General features: G+C 42.0%; 3 protein-coding genes across 6 annotated transcripts in view; 2 read left to right on the top strand and 1 right to left on the bottom strand.

Moving 5' to 3' along the window:
• Positions 1–65: 65 nt before the first annotated feature.
• Positions 66–5484, top strand: LOC127605503 (basic immunoglobulin-like variable motif-containing protein). 2 transcript variants are annotated; one of them, XM_052073081.1, is made up of 9 exons: positions 66–215; positions 958–1391; positions 1918–2041; positions 2226–2321; positions 2399–2503; positions 3299–3526; positions 3623–3706; positions 3772–3868; positions 4710–5484. In XM_052073081.1, the coding sequence occupies exons 2-9, from the start codon at positions 974–976 to the stop codon at positions 4965–4967; spliced, it is 1410 nt and encodes a 469-aa protein (XP_051929041.1). In that variant the 5' UTR covers positions 66–215; positions 958–973; the 3' UTR covers positions 4968–5484. The 2 variants fall into 2 exon arrangements, with proteins under 2 accessions (XP_051929041.1, XP_051929042.1); XM_052073082.1 differs by lacking the exon at positions 66–215 and having other exon boundaries at positions 1282–1391; positions 1922–2041.
• zgc:172121 (uncharacterized protein LOC337599 homolog) lies at positions 5121–9063 on the bottom strand. The gene is made up of 7 exons (XM_052073102.1): positions 8826–9063; positions 8194–8261; positions 7859–8129; positions 7288–7449; positions 7019–7224; positions 6077–6156; positions 5121–5340 (listed from the first exon to the last, which is right to left on the bottom strand). The coding sequence occupies exons 1-7, from the start codon at positions 8928–8930 to the stop codon at positions 5240–5242; spliced, it is 993 nt and encodes a 330-aa protein (XP_051929062.1). The 5' UTR covers positions 8931–9063; the 3' UTR covers positions 5121–5239.
• Positions 9064–9638: 575 nt separating this feature from the next.
• nme7 (NME/NM23 family member 7) overlaps positions 9639–21797 on the top strand; it is a 29937-nt gene continuing 17778 nt past the window's right edge. For 2 of the 3 annotated variants that reach the window (XM_052073097.1, XM_052073094.1), the window contains exons 1-11: positions 9639–9798; positions 10547–10654; positions 11665–11831; positions 12086–12196; positions 12556–12606; positions 13264–13459; positions 14011–14116; positions 15781–15845; positions 16972–17040; positions 17152–17253; positions 21394–21501. In XM_052073097.1, coding sequence (XP_051929057.1) covers positions 9796–9798; positions 10547–10654; positions 11665–11831; positions 12086–12196; positions 12556–12606; positions 13264–13459; positions 14011–14116; positions 15781–15845; positions 16972–17040; positions 17152–17253; positions 21394–21501 — 1086 coding nt within the window. In that variant the 5' untranslated portion in view covers positions 9639–9795. Of the gene's footprint in view, positions 9803–10546; positions 10655–11664; positions 11832–12085; positions 12197–12555; positions 12607–13263; positions 13460–14010; positions 14117–15780; positions 15846–16971; positions 17041–17151; positions 17254–21393; positions 21502–21797 lie in introns of all 3 variants that reach the window. The other variant, XM_052073096.1, reaches the window with a different exon arrangement.

The following is a 21797-nucleotide window of genomic DNA, read 5'->3' as shown; positions in this document are numbered from 1 at the left end:
AATGGTTCAGTCCTGTTCAGCTAATCCGGAAGTGTACACATCGAGGGTTAATTGACGTCTAAGCAAGCTAATGTTGTAAATCTGTTATCAGTACGACTCGGCTTGTAACATTTTAACACTAAACATTAACCTCGCAAGAGGACGATTTATAGCGCACATCGCGAGGAATCTACCCGCTTTCCTCCCGAGCTGATGCGCCTACCTCAAGTCTTCAGGTAAAATGTGTTTTTTTTCTGGGGGATGTTTTAATTAACGATGCAATCTTGTTCATAAATAATAGTTTTTGTTTGGAATCACGAGAGAAATTCCTTCGAAGGTTGTCACTTTAATTATCCCTTACTACTTTATTTTCGAAAGGAAAAATATTTTATTCTTGGAATAATAACACATTTTGTCACGAATTAAGGAAAAAAAACATTTCTTGGAACAAACTTTCCTCGAAGTAATTGCAGACTTTTATTTTTTTTTGTAATTACACTTTTTTTCTGTTCATTTATTATTTTAATTTTTTACTGGGGGGGGGGGGGGGCTTTCCCCAAACTTAAAGGGCTGATGGTTGTCTTGATAGAAATACTATTTTTAAAACGCTTCTTTAAAATTTGGGAAGAAAATCATTTTTTTCCTTTAATACAGAAGTCATTTTAAAAAAAAATTAAACACATTACTTTTTCCTCATAAAACTTTCAGTCCTTTTACCATTGGAAAATGAATGCTATGGAAATAATTACTTTAAAAAGGCGATCCAGTAAAAATCCAAAATAAACTTAGCTCAAAATGTGATTTCTTAAGAGAATATGATAAATTATGCTTTGGGGGTTTTTTTTGTAATTTTACTAAAGGTATATGATGATTTTCTGGAAAGAAATCTGACTTAAAAGTTTCTTCTTGGAGAGAAAGTTTTCTTTGAAATTATTAACAGAATCTCTTAACTAACTTTTTGAATGGATATTTTCTCAGGTGAAGTGAGTCATCCATGCCAAACACATCAAAAGATCTCACGGGTCCATCAGAATTGTCAAGTATGCAAAAACAAATCATGGGCAGGGAAGAAGAGGACCGCCGCCTGATTGGCGCATTGGCCCGGGACACCTCTGTCGCTCTAACCCGGCGAGCGTCAAGTGGTGAGCTCCAGCTGCCCCACGCCTTCCCGGTCACGCACTCTCGGGAGAAGTTCTACACCGTCTGCTCGGACTACGCGCTGCTCAACCGGGCGGTGAGGACGCAGGATGACTGGGACAAGGCCACCCGAGACTTCCAGTCGGCGGCAGCCTGCATGGTTTCCGACTGCGACATGGAGGACCTGACGGCCGGCAGGGATGCCAAGACCACGCTCGCTTGGGAGATTGACACCACCGACTTCAAGGCGGTGCTCACACGCAAAATTAGGAAGGGTAAAACGACAAAAAAAATTACAGCCCAAAGTTTTATGGAGAATATGGGAGGGAGTTATATTAGAGTCCACCTTGGTTTTTAAATCGCCTTACTTTTTTTTTTTGATAAAAAATGCCTTTATTCTAATGAAACTATTTTGTTTTCATGAAAATTTAGAAAATTTCCCACAAAAATCTGACTTTCTATTTTCTCAAGATTACAGTTTTTTTCCTTGAAAAAGTTCAGGTTTGCCCTCTTTTGTTTTTTAAAAATATTTTTTTGCCTTGGGTAAAATGTTACTTATATCCTGGAGAAGCTATGCCTTTTTTTCCCCTGACGATACCTTGACTTAAAAAATATATAATTGAATGGGGAAAACAAGACTTTAGTATCAATTTTTTTTTTGTATGTGTAAGTCTTTCTTGGGATTTTCTTTTCTCAATAAAAATAAGCATGGATTATTTTATTACTAGAATTGACTCTTTCGAGTGAAATATGTTTTTCTTTTATTTAATTATTACTTATTTACTTTGCATTGCTTTTAAGGCAGCGTGAAGAAGTGCGGCAGTAAGATGAAGCCAGACCGAGCCAGCCGGAACCTTCAGGACGTCTTGCCTCACCCCTCGCTAGAAGACGTCAAGCAGAGAAAAGTTCTCGATCTCCGAAGATGGTAACTCAAGTAACTCTTTCTGCGTATATATTTATTTTATATGCACCGGTATCTCATCATGCAAGTGACGACTTGACCAAGTCACCTACAAAAAATATTTGTGTTATTTGTCAGCTGGTATAAACTCATAAATGCACATTCATGAATGTTAAAAAAAAAAGTTCCTATATTGTTTCGTTGCCAGGTACTGCATCAGCCGACCACAGTATAAGACATCGTGCGGTATATCGTCACTGGTGTCCTGCTGGAACTTCTTGTATAGCGCGCTTGGGGCAGGAAGGTGAAGACCACCACCGCCGGCACCTTGGCGTCATCGCACATAAAATGTTTCCTGATGCCTATACGTTTCCTTGCCAGTCTGCCGCCCATCTCCCAGGAAGAGGCGCTCCACATCCTGGGCTACCAGCCGCCATTCGACGAGATCAAGTTTGGGCCCTTCACGGGTAACGCCACCCTCATGCGGTAAGATGGCAAAATTAGGGCTGATGAATGGAAAAACTTTGAGGGTTATCGTAACAGACGCCCTTGTAAAAAGGCTTGTAATTGCATTTAGATGCCACAAGATGGTGGCAGATGACTTGTTTTCAGGTAGACAAAGTCATGGGCTGATTCACCTGGTCCACCTCTCAGTTCTTGGTACCAAGATGCCCCCAAATGGCACCAAATACAACAGTAATGCCTTCACTTAAGAATTTAATGAATTGCTTGTGACAGCTCTCTTGTGACTTAAAATACTCAAATCGTCTTTCTTAATTGAATTGAATGGAAATTACGTTACACTGTTTCAGCCCCCCGCCCCCCCCCAAAAATGTGAGTGGTATGTTTGTTTGTTTTTTAATAACAAATGAAGATAACATAAAAGAATAGCATCATTGAAATTTAATACAGAGAAATAAACAGTTTATACCATGTTTTGTGTTCAGTTCAATGGACATTGTGCTGCTCCTTTTGTGCATGCCATCTGGGTGCAGTAGAATAATCTTATCCTAAGGACATACTGTACATAGCGACAGACACAAGTTACTCACCTAAATCCAAAGTAGTTGTCGTGCTTTGCAGAAGATAAAGAATATATGCTCACGAGAATTGTTATAATAGCACCTGGATAAAGTGGATTTCAATAACACTTTTATTCTCTCAAAAATGTACCTTATATTCTGGAAGACTGCATAAATGCGCCCAAAAATAAAAAGAAGCTTGCAGCGACTGTTATTAGCGAGCATCCACTTCTCTTAATATTCCTCGCACTCTCCCAAGGTGGTTCCGGCAAATCAACGACCACTTTCGCATGCGGGGCTGCTCGTACATCCTGTACAAGCCGCATGGGAAACATAAGACTGCGGGAGAGACGGCGGAGGGAGCCTTGGCCAAGCTGATGCTTGGACTCCGGGACGAGACCATGGCCTACATATACCACTGCCAGAACCACTACTGCTGCCCTCTCGGATTCGAGGCCACGCCCCTCAAAGCAGCCAAGGCGTACAGGTAGTTAACGGACCACATTTACTGTCACATTTGCTCACTAACTCAATGTAAAATGTGGAATATGTTCGAATAAAATGTAATGTTGAACTTTGCTAGAGGTCCTCTGCCCACCAACGAGATGGAACACTGGATCCTGATCGGAGAACCCAGCAGGAAGCATGCGGCCATTCACTGTAAAAAGTAAGCACCTGTTGTCCTCCCGATTGCATTTCGCTCTTCTCCGACACGTTTTGTTTCTCGCCCAGGTGGATGGACATCGTCACCGACCTCAACACCCAGAATCCAGAATATTTGGACATACGCCACATGGAGAAGGGCATCCAGAGGCGCACCACCAAAAAAGTATGCTTTCCCGTTCCTAGTCAAATTTGAACTCACGAGGTTTTGTTTTGACAACTGACTCTTTGGACAAATGAATTGATAACCCTTTGTTACAAGTTAAATTTGTCAAAAGGCTTTGTGATATTTGGCTATTAAGTCATCAGATGAAGAAATCTTGCCAACGCGGTCGTATTATCTGGAGCGTCCTCGTTAAGACCTTGAATTTGAGATACGACTCGTATCTCCTTTGTTTCTCTGTCACTAGACAAAATTTTGCCAGAGGGATGCATGGTTTTGTCATCACATGAAATTCTATTGACAACACATATGTCTGAAAAGCTCTCAAGACTTTTGACTTACTGACTTACGACTACTTCATTGACCCCCGTGACCCATATTTGACCCGGAGCCGTTTCTTTTTTCACGACATCATCGCACAATGGCATGTTGACAAGATAATTACTGATCTGTAAACTACCCATCAAGACATTTCATTGGAGGTGTGACTCTCACCAATTGGTTGCAAATTGATGTTTTACCCTACGCGTCAAATTTCATTGATCATGTTACGGGTCAAATTTTACTTGTGGCTATAAAATATTTTTTCTTATATTTGGTCATTAGAAAAGATAATCCAAGAACTCATAAAAACCATAACGTTAATTTTTTTTTTTTACATCATCGTATACATCACCATATGTGGGCATGTTGACCAAATAGTTACAGATTGTGTAAGCCCCCACTGAGACCTTAAATTTGAGGAATGAGTCCGCACCGTTTCTTGCTAATAGATTTATGACCGTATTACTTGTTTAATTTTCCCGGGGAAAGAAAAAAAAACAACAACATTGTGGGTTCTCAGGTGGGTGGGAACCTGCACTGCATTATGGCCTTCCAACGCGTCAACTGGCAAAAGCTGGGCCCCTGGGCCCTCAACCTGGAAAACCTACGGCACGGCGGCGGCGGTGAGGGGGAGGAAACTAAGCGCCTTGCCGAACTGGGACGCTCGCAAAGTACGGGCAGCCACAAGGACGCCCCCTGGAAGCGCATGTCCAATACAGCAGACAACAGACAGAAGAGCTCGCCCGACAGCGACATCGACGAGGATGATGCCAACTGAACACGGGGACAACAAACGGTATGAGAACTAACTGATGCTGGAGCGACGCCAGCACGAAACATTTTCCTCTGGCGGAGTAAGACACATTCGGAAAGATCATAAATACAAATGACGCAGAATACGCATATGATTACAAATACTGCTGTTCCATGCTGATGGGCCACATTGTTAATTTATTGTTTGTACAAAACACATAGCTGCTGCATTACTTTTATCCTCATCTTTGTACATTGTAGCTCAAAACTTTTTTTAAACTGTATTTTTATTTAGTGTTACATTCCCAGGTCTGCTGCTTCCTCCTCCGTTGGTTGACGTGTTTTTAAGTGTCGTCTCAGCTCGCTTATTTGATCCGGATGTACACGACAGCAACCACCTGACAAGACAAACATTTTCAAGTAGGCTCATGCGTGTCGATTTTCTCATCCAGCAAACGGTGCTTTGGTGAAAAAATGATTTTTTTCATACGTAGTGATTTGACGATGAAATGAATGTGTAAATAAACTTGCCATATAATCAATTTTTCCAGTGTCTGGCTTCATTTGAAGTATGACTTGGTGCTCGCTTAACTCTTTAATACCTTTTATTTAAGGTTGAAGTTGATTTATGGCTCAGTTTCACTGGTAATGGAGTTTAGACATCATAATTACTTATAAATGTATGGCCCAGGTAATAGTGAGATTATACCTGGTAAATCGTCATGTGTGGGGAGATAGACAAAATCTCAATATATGAGAATCCCTGACCTTCCATTAAAGCTAAGACTCGATGTCGTTTGTTGTAAATTGATTTATGACCCTGTTGCTTGTCAAATTTGATGTGGGACTGTTCTGTTTTTCAGGTATTAAACCATTGGGTGTGCCTATCGAAATCGGTTACAGATCTGGAAAGCTCTCACGACGTTTAAGATTTAACCTTTTTTTTAAAAACACAATGATTTATGATTCCTGATCCAAGTCAAATCGGTCTGAAGCTACATTTTTTTTACATCTTCAAATTGAGGACAAACATTTGCATATCAAAAGTCCATATCAAGATATTACAGTACTAGTTTCCTACATGTAAATTGGTCAGAGGTAAGTTTCATAATTAGATAAAATTTGTAACCTTACCGATCAAAGCAGCCCCTTGCTTGATCCAAGTGTCACTTAGAGCCGGTATGGTTGCTGTTGTTTTCTCTGATGTCTGCCATCTTAAACAAAATGTGCAAATCAAAATGACTCGATAGAAATTGTAAAACATAAAAATGAATCCATGCAAACCCATTTCTATTTAGGAAGCCATGCTAAATTTCTTGTACTTTTAGGCAAATTGATTCATGACCCCTTTGCAGTTGATCTGAGATGGTGTTTTTTAATTTTTTTTTGATGACATCTGTTTGCGTGTATATTGATAAAATAATCAGACAAAAAGCCCTTGTTAAGATGATATAGGGGTTGTTGGAAATGGATTTATGACACCCGTTAATGGTCAAATTGGTCATGATCAAATGGTCATGATTGGCCCTTGTGAGGATAAAGCTGAAATGAATGAATGAATATTCTCATACGAGAGCACATTGACAATATGTCTTCCGTTGTCTGTCTTCCGAGCCGCTTGATCCTCACTAGGGTCGTGGGGGGTGCTGGAGCCTATCCCAGCTGTCTTCGGGCAGTAGGCGGGGGACACCCTGGATCGGTTGCCAGCCAATCGCAGGGCACACAGAAACGAACAACCATTCGCACTCACTCACACCTAGGGACAATTTAGAGTGTTCAATCGGCCTGCCACGCATGTTTTTGGAATGTGGGAGGAAACCGGAGCACCCGGAGAAAACCCACGCAGGCCCGGGGAGAACATGCAAACTCCACACAGGGAGGCCGGAGCTGGAATCGAACCCGGTACCTCTGCACTGTGAAGCCGACGTGCTAACCACTGGACTACCGGGCCGCCCATTGACAATATGTAAAGTGCTTAATTTTTGTTTTAAGCTATACCTTGACGGGGCTTGTTGAAAGTTGGTTAAGATGAAATAAGTCATTTATAACTATAAATTCTAAAAGTCTTCAACTCACCCCTGCTCAGCGTCCCATTCCTCTCCGCTGTTGGGATATGCCACCCATTTCCTATCTGGGCTCCTCAGGGCCACAACAGAGTCCAAGAGAGGCTCCACCCATTCCGGAGGACAACAGTTGATGCCAACGGCCAGCACCTGCGCGGACCTGCCCACCACACGGACGCCATCTTGCAGCAGGTGGCCGTCTGACAGATGCGTCCCATCCTGACACCGCGGCACAAAAGGGTTGATTCAGTTGACGAACCGTAATGATTAGCCTCTCATTACCTTGCAAGAGAAAGAAATCCAGGCGTTGCAATTTGGGAATTCCCGGAGAACCTCGACCAATGCTCCCGCCTCTTTGACACTCGGGATGGTCTCCAAGGCGAGGACCTCCGCTCCCGCCGCTGCCAGACACTCCAGCTGAGGGCGATGCCAAGCTTTCAACTCCTTGGAATGCAAGAGTTCAAGTTGAAGGAACTGATCTGTCACTGTTGATCAAGGTAAATTATTTTTTTATGGCAGTTGACATTTGATTTTTGGAAAATAATCAATTATACTTTGTTGCAAATTGATTTATATCCCTCATTACTAGTCAAATTTGATCCGTGTCTAGGTTTTGAGGTGTGATTCATTAGGGTTTATTAAAGACTGATTTACTATGACAAAAACCCTTCTCAAGACCTTGTTTTGAGGAATTATTCTTTGTTTTTTAGTAAATTTATAAATGATCTTGATACAAGTCAAATTTGCATGATTTTCTGCTTATGTGGGTGTGACCTTATTTGTAGAATAACATGGGCCCAAGAATGGAGCCCTGGGGGACGGCACAGCTTATTTATTTTGCTATGCATCTCACCTCTACGCTCATTTTGTCAGCATATGCTCCACTGTACTCTGAGCCGTCATGAAGAAAGGCTCCGTAGGGTCCCACGGATGCCGCGACCACCACAGGGCGGGTCGCCCGCTGTTCACAACCAAACGCCATCACCGCCTCTTCGGCCAGACAAACCCCGGATGCCAGCAGTTCTCTGGCGGTGTCTGAGCTGACACCCAAGTGCTGGACGAAGCCTTGAATGGTGGCCTGGTAAGTGGCGCTGGTGATGACGTCGGCACCGCTCAGGAGGAAGCTGACGATATGTCACGTACTTGTCAACCAGCCGTTAAACAGACATTATTTAACACTAGACATACCTGTGATGGGCAGCTTTGATAGCTTGGGGGTTGGTGTGCAACAGCCTGGCACTCCATAATGGGTCTCCCTGTAGTATTGATAGCAATAATAATAATGAAGTAAGACCTTTACCTATGATTTACTTCCGTGACCATGCTCATAGTTTAAATCACTAAAGTTTATTGCTGCTATCAAGAGGCAAATGCTCCAAAACTCACTTTTGTAACTCAAATTTTGGCCCACAAGAAAGCTACCAAAAAAAAAGTTGACCAATTAATCACATACACACACATTCACACACACACACACAAAAAATAAATAAAAATCACTTTTTTTCGTTTCGGCTCTCACACAATCAGAATAGCAGTCTTTAATAACTGTTAAAAAAGTACTTATAATTTACACTGTTACTACTTGGTCAACTTATATCCCCTGTGCGCCTTAAGTGTGTTGAAAATGTTTTTAAACATAAATCGACGTGATTTAAATTGCTCAGTATTAACCTTACCCACAAATGTGATAAAACAATTCTTTACAGAGTAAATTATATACAAATATATATCTAGTACTATATAAATGAGAAACGTGAAAAAGCAAATTTATTCATTTGTAGGGATACAGTCATAAATAATTTTACAGCATTTTTTTGTACCTGTAAACGTGCACCTTGTGCTTCCAATTCTGTGGCTAATCCGCCATCCAAAAGCAAAACTCCCCCATGGTCCGAGTCATCTCTTAGTCGAGCTCGTAAATTCATTAAAAACAACAATGACGTAAAACAAAAATGAATACAGTGGCATTTATTCGACGCTTAAATTCATAAACACAACCTGACAACTACCCCACACTTTTCATCAATGTTGTGCTTCCGGGTTCAAAGCAAGTTCAAGTGTTGCGTTTACGAACTTAAACCACCGTGAGTGTGATGACTTTCTCACTGTCACGAAATCTCCAGTAGATGACGCTATAAGACATAATTTTAGTTGTATCTTATACGAAACCTAAAGTAATTTATTCATATTTGTATTCTATTCCACGTTTAAGTTCGCTTCTCACCGATCCTACTCTTCCAATCCTGCCATTCAAAGTAAATTGGTCACCTTTTGAATAATATATTTGATGAATGGTTAGATCTATATGTTATGTTAGGATGAAGTACTTTACTCATGTATTTTTTACGATCCACGTGATGTAATTCTTATATGTGCCTATAAATCGTTTTGTTTAGTAATGCACCTGCGTCACAGCGTATTTCCGAACTTGCCCATATCTTACGTTACTATAGAAACCAATGCGGCGTTCAAAATCCTCTGAAATTTAACTACACATTTTATCTCCAAGTCTTAGCCTGCAAGTAACAAGGACATTTTTACGTCTTGAGTGGTTAGAAATTGTAACGTATAGTAAAAAAACAACGAGAGATTGGGCATGAAATATATTTTAGAACTTTGTATCGCCCCATTAAATATCTACTATCTAATTACTATCAAAGGATTCATCATAGCTTCGTCTTTACATTTTACATTGCAACTGGAACGCACCATGAGCATAGCCGAAGCTACCTAGCAAACGCTTGCCGTGCTAAACATTTGGGACATGAGGACTTCGTTAACGACTAAATAATGGCAAGTTGAGTGAAACTCATATTTCATATTCAACAAACATCACGAACGCACTTTTGTTAGCTTTTAATTTGCCTCCGGTAAAAACAACAACAAAAAGTCGTCGAAAGCTTTCAATTGTGTTCCCTGAATATTGGTCTTCACGGACACAGGTACTCCGATTAACGCTAATTGACGATCTGTCGTCTTTTTTTATATGATATAACCAATTGTGGTGGATTAATGGGCTGTTATCAATGTTTGATTGGTGTCTGTCTCGCGAGTTCATTTACTTTAAACTGTAGAGTATGTGAGCTTTTTCTGTTGCCATGGGGATTGTTGCTACAATAAAACCTCAGCAACACTAGCCGCACTTGCACAAACAATAAATGACTTGATAAAGTCATGACAAAAAAAAAAGATTGATCCATGTCAATAGGGAGTGCTACTACGCTATATTTGTTTTTGGGGAGTTCAGTGTCAAGCATAAACTATGTTTGGCGTGATAATGAACTGCAGCATGGCAAAAGACTCCAATTGAGTCTTATAGAGGGTAAAATTCTTAAAATAGTGCAGGGAAACGTCTGTATTGCTTTTGGTAAGTGATGGGAGTTAAAGCAAGTTGCAAAGCAGTACAGTAAGATTCCAACAAAATACACGTTTTGCTTAAAAAAAACGTTTCATTCAGTCAAGAAAATGTAATAAAATAGCCACATAGCTTGTATGAAATGAGTAATTAGTATGCTTAAATTTTTTGTCTCTTTTTGCTCAGGAAGAGAAGGAGCGCTTTGCCTTTTTGGCAGAATGGTACGATCCGATGGCAGCTCTGCTGCGGCGCTACCAGCTCTTTTACTACCCCCATGACCACACTGTGGAGATGGTACGGAACAGTTCTACTTATTTATTTACTTTATTTAGGAATGTATTTGCCTTCCAGTCTACGATCGCACTCAGGTAAGATTTCAGCGATCATAAAATAAATATGTTCATTATTTTCCCCCTCAGGAAATTAAAACGTGATTAGATTTGCTATTAGGTAAATAAATTTATCATCATATAGCAAATAGATTATAAAATGATTAAATAACACAAGAGTGCTCAACTATTTTTAATGTATATTTTTTTTAAATCAGAGAAGCAAGTCAACATTTTTTCTTGACCACATCATATTTTCATAATAATATCAATATCACTATGTAAGAGAGTAAATATATTTAGTAATATTTATAAAGTAAGGCTTATGTTCAGCAACACGTGGTTTTTTTTTTTTTGTTTTTTTGCGGGGGGGACACAGAGGCCCTGATTAAATTTGCTGTTGACCAGTGTACTATAAGAAAAAAGTAAATAAATAAATTTAACGGTTCTGAAACATGTTGTCATTGCTTTAACAATAAGGTAATTGAATAATTAAAACTAAATAATTGATCATAAAATAGAAAAATTAATTAAAATCCATGACAAAAATACACAGCTGAATTTATTGTATAATTATAACAAATAAATTGTTCATGAAATGATTACACAAATACATAGGTTCAAATTATTTCGCATTCAAATCAACATAGTTACTCATTAGGCCATTTTGAACTTTTTTTCGTCATTTAAATTTCATCCAATCTACACTTTTTATTGAGACCCCCCAAAAAAACCTCCATACATGCTGGCAAAGCAGTTTAAAGCTTAATGAAACTCATCTGTAAACCATCTTGCAGTTGAGTGAATAAACACCGCTGGTCATTCCTGAAGAATATGAATATTATTTATTGCTATGCTGATGGCTTATAGCGTTGTTTTTCTGTGTTCTTTTAAGAAAGGCCTTTTTCATGCCTCATTAGCAACACATTATCACCACTGTTCCACGCTGATGGACTTTTGGTGTATTCATGACAGTTTGACGTGAAGAACCAGCGTATTTTCCTCCGCCGGACCAAATACGGCGACCTGCACCAGAGGGATCTGTTTGTGGGCAACCGGGTCAACGTCTTCTCTCGGCAGCTCAACATTGTCGACTACGGCGACCAATACACGGCCAGCAAGCTGGGCAGCAAAAAAGAACGGTAACAACCTCACCTCATCAACAAAAACCGCGTCGGGATTATTTTTAGAAGCTTCTTAAGCAGAAGGCCAGACGTCAGATCTGAATAATCACACGAGACAGGGTCAAATGACGACTGGTGTCGTTTTTCAAGAGATATTTTGGAAGCAAATCTCATGCGGATTCTTATTTACTGCATATTTGTTAATCTCAAAAAGTCACAGTCAGCATTTACTGCTCATAATAAATGCAATCAAATGACGTGATGTCATACAGGACCCTCGCGCTGCTCAAGCCCGACGCCGTCAGCAAGCTTGGAGATGTCTTGGAAATGGTCAACCAGGCCAATCTGATGGTCACCAACGCCAAGATGACGCACTTGACATGGTAATTAATTGTTGAATGCATTTATTTATTGACAATAAAGTTGACTTGAACTTTATACAAAGAGACTAGTTGTAGGTGTCCTTTAACCCAATGTGATGTTTCAGACTTGATGCTTGTGACCATCCATGCACAAATGGACTCGAACATACCGAGTTTCCACTTTATTAGCCATAAACACACGTTTACAATGGCAATTATTGATGCAGTTCGCATTGCCAACTCGGCCCACTACATTTTATTCATATCAGTTGTTCAGCTCCTCTCATCCGTTTCCTTATAGAAACCAGAATAGAGTGCTGTCGCCGCAACAGAGCCTTTTATTCATTTTGCACACCAGTTACAATGTGTTATCTTTTCAGGAGCCAAGCTGCAGACTTTTATGTGGAGCATCAGTCAAAGTCCTTCTTCAAGTGAGTGTAAATGTTGACAGCAGGTGACGTGATTTGTGATGACAATTCACAACGGACATAAAATGTTCATCAGCTAGCAAAACCGGCAACGTAGATCAATAGAAATCGCTCAGATTCTTGAAAGGCCAATCAAAATGAGCAGACCGGTGTTGCTGGGCAGAGTAGCAGCTGAACCGTTCAATGTAAATTTGGGCTGAGTCCCAATTTGGGCCAATGAAACGAGTGAAGGTAGTTGTTGTTAGGCAGGATAAAATAAGTCTGAACCACAATTGGCCAATGACAACAGTTCATACAGTTGCTAGGTAGAAGAAATTGGGCTGAGTCGCACCTTCACAACAGGTCAGTTAAAACCGAGTGTGCAGAGTAAAATGGCCTGTTTTGCGACTGCCCAATAGGCCAATGAAAACAGACCATGCAGCTGTTGCTAGGCAGAATAGATGGGGCTCAGTCATCACTGCCCAATAGCTCAAAAAGAAAGAAGACAGGAACAGGAAGCCAAACACACACACACACACAAAAGTGTATGTTGTATAACATGCATTGCGTTGCAATTGAAGTCGCTGCTCTGTATTAAATATAACATCCACATTAGAAAAAAAATATATTTACACGTAGTTTATGCATATTTTTAAGCATGTCTTTGGCTATTCTTAACAGTTCCTTGGTGCAGCAGCTGTGCTCCGGTCCCGTGGTGGCGTTGGAGCTGGTGGGCGATGAGGCAGTGTCCGTCTGGAAGAACTTTGTGGGATCCTCGGACGCGGCGGTGGCACACAAGGAGGCGCCGCACAGCGCACGCAGCCAGTTTGGGAGAGATCTGGCACACGGCTCCGACTCGCTTACCTCCGCCGCCAGAGTAAGCAATTTCATGTCCCTTCCAGGCTTTCGCAAAGACATTTTGAACACGTTCAAAATTTGACTGCAACAAGTAACAAACCCTGACGACAAAATCTGACATCATAAATAAAGTTGAGTGTTAAGAGTTTACTATTAATTCGATTCCTACCACTTGGTCTTCCTCTGCTCGGAGCAGTTTTTATATTACTGCTGTGGTGCCCAAAAATTAATAATCGTGGCACTTGTACTAGTGCTGTTCCGGCCTTAATGTCCTCACTCATCTTATGTCCCCTAGTCTTAATGTCGACATTTGTCTTCATGTCCTCACTTCTCTTGACGTACACTCTACGTTTAATTCCCTGCGCATGGCTTGATGGAGTTTTTATGTTTGGACGATGTGCAATGTCCTCCACAGGCTTTATGCCCCTCACAAGCCGCAATGCCCTCCGCACGCCTTGCGTTCGCTCAAGCCTGTCTCCTCCCTCATAAATGTTTATGTCCCCTCTCGCCTTGTCTTCATGAGTCCTGGCGCCGTGTTCTAATGCAGCATTGTGTTCTCGCGGTTCACAGGAGCTGGAGTTTTTTTTCCCGACCACTATCTGCCACGGCCCCCTCAACACGGCCCTCTACTCCCAGTGCACGTGTTGCATCATCAAACCGCATGCCGTCTCCCAGGGTAAGGGCGAGCGTGGTCGGTCCTTCCCAGGGATTCCTTTCCTTGTTTCTCGCCGAGAAACTCTGATATTTGCGTCTTTTTGCGCTGATTCTCAAATGACATATGTCGCAGAAGACGTGTCTAAATTGCAACGGTAGTACACTAATTGGTCTCAAGGAGGTGTGATCCCATTTTTAGCATCATAAAGGAGCCTTGAAGATGAATAAATTTGGCTTCCAGGATGATGTTTTTGAAAAGGAGAATGGCAACATACGAGGTTTGCGACTGAAAGACAGAGAAGGTCACAGCGACGACCTTGAACACCACCTGCCACGAGATAACCCACAAAGAGAGGTTAGCTATGTTGTACTTTGCAGTTTGGCTAACTGGTAGCTAGCCATACATGAACTAAGTTGCCATGTTGGTTAATCGAGAAAACAATGAAGTCGTAATATGATAGTAAATTCTGTTTGCGTGGAATTACTGTTTAGCTTTACTCTTGTGACCCGCCTAGCACTCCCAAATCCTTGGACGTGGCTCAGTTGACATCTGAAATGTGTGAATTTTAAAGCCGCGCAATCCAAACTGACAGCGCAAATAACTGCTCATCCGCACGAACCTCCCCTGCCGCACCTTCCTGGAGCCGCGCCAGGGTGAAAGTTGTTGGATGAGTTTTGCGTCTCCTGTCGAGGCACGTCGATGTTCGGTTTATACAAGATAAGCCCTCGGAGCTTGATGTTTGTTTGGCCGCCGGCGCCGATTGCTCAACTGGCATCGATGTTATGCTGAGGAGAAAGCCTGGCGTGTTACTTTCAAAGTCACTTCAGTCCATCTCACAAAATGCCAAAAGAAATCGATTGTTCATGTGTACCTAACCAGATCCGAGGCAAAAGCTCCGTCACAAATTCACAGACAGTTTGGATCACATTTTTAACGTTATCCCACTTCCACTTGGATATAGACATCATTCGGCGCATGTTCTATCTTCTTAACGGTATTCAAAAACACTGATGACTCGTTTGCATCGGCTCTCAGCTTTGGCTCTACCGGCTGAGATTATATAGCCGTATCGGTTTATGGAGTCGATTTCTTCTATTTCCTCAAACACTGCAGATGATTTAGTTTTATTGGTTCGCTGACTTCCAACCAGTGGACTCACCGGAAGCACATTTGCGATCGACATGACTGGCATCCATCTTGTTAGAAACGCTATCGCCGTCTCATTCCAGACGAGTCCGCAGCGTCATGGCGGGCCGAGAACCCCCACCCCTCCCACCCCCGTCGGTGGTCACGCGCGAGCAGACGCGCCGTGCAGACATGATTGGAATCGATGAAGCTCCTGTTGCCAGGCACCCATAAGTAGTAGCGGGTCGCCTAGCAACAGGGGCAGCTGAGTTTTTTTTTCCTTTTTTTTTTTTTTAAAGGAGGTGGAGCACACGAGCAAATTGACAGACCGAGCCGGATTGGCAAACGTCTTATCCTCATCCCGTGTGACCTTCTCCGTCTTTCTTTCGCTATCCGCCCCGTTTTCCAATCCGCCTCCTCCTGACTCCCGGGAGGGCGTCTGAGTGATGAAAGAGATCACCCGAAAGAAGCATGCCACTGCGTTCGGGGTCATCTCAGCTGTTAAAAATACTTTTCAAAGATGCTTATGCTTTTTTATTTTTATTTTTTTTTTGGGGTAGGGCTGGCCGGCAAGATCATCAACTCCATTACCGCAGCCGGCTTTCACATCTCGGCTCTGCAAATGGTAAACACGCATGCGCTGTTGTCCTGTCACACTACGGAGAAAAAATATTGGGATGCCACTCAAAAGGCCTCAAAAAGCCTAACCTGGATCTTTTCCGTGTTCTTCTACATGTACTACCACTACGAGTAGTACCACCCATTCTTCTGCTACTCGTTCGAGTCCTTTAACTAATACTACCATATCGCTAGTTTTTGTACTAACCACTCCTTCTTCTACTTCCTGTACAACTACAATTACTTCTAGTTCTTCTACTGCTGCTACTATTACTTATAGTTGTTCTAGTTATAGTAGTCCAGTGGTGGCCCGGTAGTCCAGTGGTTAGCACGTCGGCTTCACAGTGCAGAGGTACCGGGTTCGATTCCAGCTCCGGCCTCCCTGTGTGGAGTTTGCATGTTCTCCCCGGGCCTGCGTGGGTTTTCTCCGGGTGCTCCGGTTTCGTCCCACATTCCAAAAACATGCGCGGCAGGCTGATTGAACACTCTAAATTGTCCCTAGGTGTGAGTGTGAGCGTGGATGGTTGTTCGTCTATGTGTGCCCTGCGATTGGCTGGCAACCGATTCAGGGTGTCCCCCGCCTACTGCCCGGAGACGGCTGGGATGGGCTCCAGCACCCCCCGCGACCCTAGTGAGGATCAAGCGGTACGGAAGATGAATGAATGAATGAAAATGTTCTAGTTCACCTGCTACGAGCTTCTCTACAACTACGAACGACTAATTGTTCGGCTTGTAATTTTCCTGCTACTGCAATGACTGCTTCTCTAAAAAACAAAAAAATGACGTTCCCAAACTTTTGTCCCCGAAGTGCACACACTCAAGTCAACCCCCCGTGCATGTTTGATTGGAATTATGATACCGTGTTGGCGCCGAGTCAAATTACTCATACGCACACTTACACAATAGCGATGTTATTCATACATTCATTCATTTTCCGATCGGCTTCATCCTCACAATGGTCACCTAAAAGTACAATACAATGCCATTAAATCGAATATATACATCAAATCTAAGAAACGTTAGAAATTTAGCATGGCATCCTTAATCGATTTGCGGAAATTCATAGCGATGTTATCTAATGTATTTATTTTTTTCCCCTCTTTCTCTCTCTATGCGCGACCCCCTCCACACAGTTCAACGTGGACCGAGCCAATGCCGAGGAGTTCTACGAAGTTTACAAAGGCGTCGTGACGGAATACTTGGTGAGTGCAACGTCGGCGCATCATCAGCCGAGAAGGAAAATGTCAAATGTTGACATTAGAGCGGGCGCCGTGACATGATTAGCAACGGGTGTGATCGTATTTCCCCCGAAGGACATGGTGACCGAGCTGTCTTTGGGAACCTGCATGGTCATGGAGCTCCACGGCGCCGACGTAGCCAAGACCTTCCGCGAATTCTGCGGGCCCGCTGATCCGGTGAGTCGCTAACCGAAACGGCGTCACCTTTCGACCTTTTGCCACAAACGCTCGTTCCCCGTGTGTTCATTTAACCATCTGTCGTGGAGTAAATGGACGAAAGTACACAATTTGAAATGGCTACGCTTCTGTTACCTTCCAAATGCGTGTCAATGACACATTCCGACCATGATGTGACTAAGTGAGCGTGTGTTCACATGATAGGAGATCATGTGCATTTCTGCTCACATATATTTCCGATGACCTACGGATTTGGATTTTTTAGGCTGTATTCTTTTTTTTAACTGTCTAATTATATATATATATATATATTTTTTCAAATGTATATTTATTTTTTAGGTTATGTATTGATAATATTGTCTTTTCATTTCCTTGTATTTATTTCCTATTGCATTTATCTATTGTATATTTTGTTTACATATACTGTACGTATATACTGTAAATGTAAATTTTGTTGATATATATTTATATATCTATATCTCAACAAAATATACAATATATAAATGCAATAGCAAATAAATACAAAGCAAATGAAAAGACTTATCAATACATAATCTACACACACACACACATTTATTTATCGCTTATTTTGTGTTTACATTTCTATTTTTGTTTATTCAGAATTCTTATTTTAATTAAATTATTCTTTAATTTTAGTTGGATTCATTTACTTTTATTTTGTATTGACCACTTTTGATTTCTTGTTGTATTTACAGTGTATTATTTGTAGCTTGTTGATATTTAGTGCTGCTTTGATTGTTATTTAATTGATACGAATTGCTCATTTATTCCCGTCATGCGCTCGCCACGTAGCGATGTCGTCTGCGCATCCGCTTTTGCGCGTTCCTTCCTGCAGCAACTGGTGTTTTTGTTTCGCGGATGATATTACAGCAGCAGAACTCGGAAATGATGCTCTGCCTCTGTCTGAAATAGTACACCTATTGTTGCGCATCTTTGCATGCTGTTGTGTAACTTCCAGGCAGCTGACGACACGCACGCACACACTCGTTGTGTCATCAATGAGTGTAGCGTCTGATCGATAAAAGAGGAGGGTTGTCTTTTATTATTAGCACTGACAGTGATGCAGTCATGTGTTGTAGATCAATTTGTCAATAGTCCGTTCTGACCATCGGCCGCAATACAAACGCACACGGTGACCTTCCCACTGCGAGTCAGGTGCTCGCTCCAATTGGGTGGAGTGCTGTTGGCTAATGTCCCCTGCGTCCAGCTCATTTGGAAGACAATAGTGTAAATGGATGTGGGCCCACTATCGAGCCAACCTCATTATTTCGCCAACCAGAGTCCAGCAGGATGTTCACTCGTGTGACATGTCAAAAGGTCTCCTGGCATGGTTCTATCCCCCTCTTCGTCAGACCTTTCCTGCTTAATTGGGCTTCCATCCATCCATTTTCTAATCCGCTTTATCCTCACAAGGGTCGTGGGCATGCTAGGACCAATCCCAGCTGTCTTCGGGCAGTAGGCAGGTTGAACCCTGAACTGGTTGCCAGCCAATCGCAGGGACGAACAACGATTCGCGCTCACAATCACAAAATAGAAACAACGAATCCCTCAACTTACAGTACAAAAGAAAACAAACTTGCTGAAACTGTGTTGCTCATTTTTTTTAATCAAAAAAGCTGCTGAGTCACATTCCTGCTGAGAAGCTTGTCGCCACGGCAACAGCGGTCGGCGTTGCATCCATTAGCTTTCACGTCACGCACCTGTAGCCCCTAAACCACACACGCACACACAGGCGCGCTCTCTGTCAAACACATGGCAAGGCTGTAAGTTCTTGATTAATAGAAAGAACAAACATCTGTTTCAAGGTTTCACTTCATTTGTCTACCTCAGGAAAAAAGCCCGTTGGCGTGTCAACTCCACGTCCATTTAAAAAAAAAAAAAAAAAGCCCAGACAAGGATGAAAACCTGATTTTATTCACGTTGCTATCGAGCTCTTGCCTATGTGTGATGAATACATATCAGCATATGATTATCCACTGACTGATGTCCCTGCGAATAACTGAAGGAGGGGTTACTAATAACTTTTTTGGTCCTTCCTAATATGAGCGATGATGACTATCACAGTCCTCCTCCACCTTGTCGACGTGCTAATGTGATGGTGCGAATTTGTCCCGACCTTCTAACTTTACTGTCCCTGCTGTGCTGTAACGCTGAGGCCTTTTGTGTTTGTCTAAAATGCAATGTCAGACTTTTATATTATCGTACTGTGGATTTTATATATATATATCTTAATGAAATTAATAGACGGTACAATTTGCAGGTAACATTTCAGTAAAGTAACATTTTTTGTTTTAGTCGATAAAACAAAATGTAAAAAAAATGCCACGACGCCTTTTGCCAATTTAATCTTTGGCCTCCGAATCACTGACTTTGAAATTGCCTTTTAAACGGCGTCTTTTAATTTCCCTGCTGCATGCACGCGCAGATTGATGGACTCGGCAAGCCGTGACGCCAGCGAGGGGTCCAAGCTCTCGCTCAGTCAACACAATCCAATTACAGTTGAGGAGGAAGGTCGCTCACCAGGAACCGATGAAATTACGCAAGCATCTCTGTCATGGAACTAGCAAATGCAGGCCCCAAGGCCACTTCACCATGAACTACAAATTCCAAAGAGGAGGGAAAGTGTACTTCTATAATGTTTTGCATCACTCATTTTCAGATAAAAAAAACATCTGCTGTCAATATTTTTGAGCATTTCACAGTCTGATCATGCTTCGCGCTGTTCGACTCATTCACCCTCCCGAGACTGACAGTTCACAGAGCAACAGTGCATTTTTCTATATCTGCAAAGGTGGTGGAAACATATACAGTTCACGAGGTGGTTTCAAACTCACCCTTGAAATCCTCCCCCACTGTCCTATAAAAATCCACATTAGGTATACAGTACTTGACTTGGACCAACAGGTGCATACACGGGTAAAACTAAATTAATTTTAGTAGACGTGTCAAATTTGACCTGCAACAGCCTGTGTTTATTTTTTGTGTATTTTTTTAGTTAGATTAAAGAAACGAATTACATTTCAATATTATGTGGCTATATTATAGCACTCTCGCAACAGATGAGCCCGTAACCAAGGATGGACAGCGCGTTTCTGTTGCTGTCTCTGAAAGGTGAATGGAAAAACTTGATGTGATTACACCTCTGAAAATAAATTAGTTTTAAAAGTAACTAAGATTTCAAGTGACATCATTAGTCGAAAGGCACATAAACCCGTACGTAAATGGTAGCATTCGCTATGCTAACAGCCCTGCTAACATTAGCATGCTAACGAAGCGCATTAACAGGTACGTACGACACAGACGTAGCGTCGCCAACAGAATAGAATAACACACGAAACGGCGGCATGAATTGACTCGAGATGGAAGTACACTTCATGAGAAGATAACCGTGTTCATGTAAGAACTATTGCTACCTCCGAAAGTTGAATAACTGCGTCACTCTCCGTTTCGTAATGTATCGCTCTCCAGCCACACTCTTTTTTTCCTGTTTGGCGTTACGCCATTCAAGGTACGGAGGGCCACGAAAATAGCAACTCCGGCATTCACCTAAAAAAAAAATGCAACGCACGAGTCTTTTGTACGCAGTAAATGACATTAATCGTTGTTGGTGACTTGGTGTGTTTTCCCTGTTTGTGTTGTACGTTAAAAAATCATTGAAAATGATGCACATCAAAGGCGCATAAGAGCCTCTTTCTATTGGAGGACAATGAAGGACGTCGGGAATTGTGTTCCTGTGGCAACTTTCTGCCATTTACAAATGGGACCGAATTTCCTCACGATCTGGTTTCTTTGCCGACTTGTGTTCCATAGAATTAACACGCAGCTTTGTGTGCCTGAGTGTGTTGGGACCCGGTGGGAGGGTTTCAATTCCTGGAGACTAGTCGCGGTGACCTTCAAGAAGGGCACACAAGATGTTGCCTGTGCTGCCAATACACATTTTTGGAGCCATTCATTGGGCAATGTGATTAGTACGGGATTTGTGAATCGTAGCGTGTGTAAACGGTTGTCCAGGTGTCCCTAATCAAGTGTCCAACAGTGGTTATACATTTCAGCATCAGGATCTGGCTGGCGGAATGTTTCCTGATGCCAACCTTATTTCTCCGTTTGGTCTTTCCACAGGACATTGCTCGCCACCTGCGACCGGCCACGCTGCGAGCCATTTACGGCACCGACAAAGTCAAAAACGCTGTCCATTGCACAGACCTTCCTGAAGATGCCATCCTGGAGGTGGGTGTTAAGTTATAGTGCGCACGATAGTTCTGCAAAAGGGGCTCACCTTGACCAGAACATAAGAGAGAATCCACACGAAATTCAGAAAAAAAAGCTGGGCAGAAATCAAATATTTTGGAGATTGAAAAATAGTATTGTGGGGACTCATTTTGAGAATTTTTTGGGACCCGATATCGTGTTTTGTATAAATGTGGGTACCCCAGACGGCAAGAACTATTTTCCAAAGCAGGTTTTTTTTAAATGTTATTTTTTTGCCACATTGCCATTTCACAACACTCTGACCTCCTGAAACG

This window comes from Hippocampus zosterae, chromosome 8 (assembly GCF_025434085.1).
Source record: "Hippocampus zosterae strain Florida chromosome 8, ASM2543408v3, whole genome shotgun sequence".
NCBI classification, from domain to species: Eukaryota; Metazoa; Chordata; class Actinopteri; order Syngnathiformes; family Syngnathidae; genus Hippocampus; species Hippocampus zosterae.
Note: the sequence above shows the minus strand (reverse complement) of the source record. Positions and strands in the feature narration are given on the sequence as shown.

What these genes read in the sequence shown, in the direction of transcription:
- LOC127605503 (XM_052073081.1), top strand. Translation starts at nt 974, where the DNA reads ATGCCAAACACATCAAAAGATCTCACGGGTCCATCAGAATTGTCAAGT. An exon ending in GGTAACGCCACCCTCATGCG is followed by an intron (nt 2,504 to 3,298) that starts GTAAGATGGCAA and finishes CACTCTCCCAAG; the next exon opens with GTGGTTCCGGCAAATCAACG. An exon ending in AAAGCAGCCAAGGCGTACAG is followed by an intron (nt 3,527 to 3,622) that starts GTAGTTAACGGA and finishes GAACTTTGCTAG; the next exon opens with AGGTCCTCTGCCCACCAACG.
- zgc:172121 (XM_052073102.1), bottom strand. Translation starts at nt 8,930, where the DNA reads ATGAATTTACGAGCTCGACTAAGAGATGACTCGGACCATGGGGGAGTT. An exon ending in CTGACAAAATGAGCGTAGAG is followed by an intron (nt 7,450 to 7,858) that starts GTGAGATGCATA and finishes TTGCATTCCAAG; the next exon opens with GAGTTGAAAGCTTGGCATCG. An exon ending in GCAAGGGGCTGCTTTGATCG is followed by an intron (nt 5,341 to 6,076) that starts GTAAGGTTACAA and finishes TTGTCTTGTCAG; the next exon opens with GTGGTTGCTGTCGTGTACAT.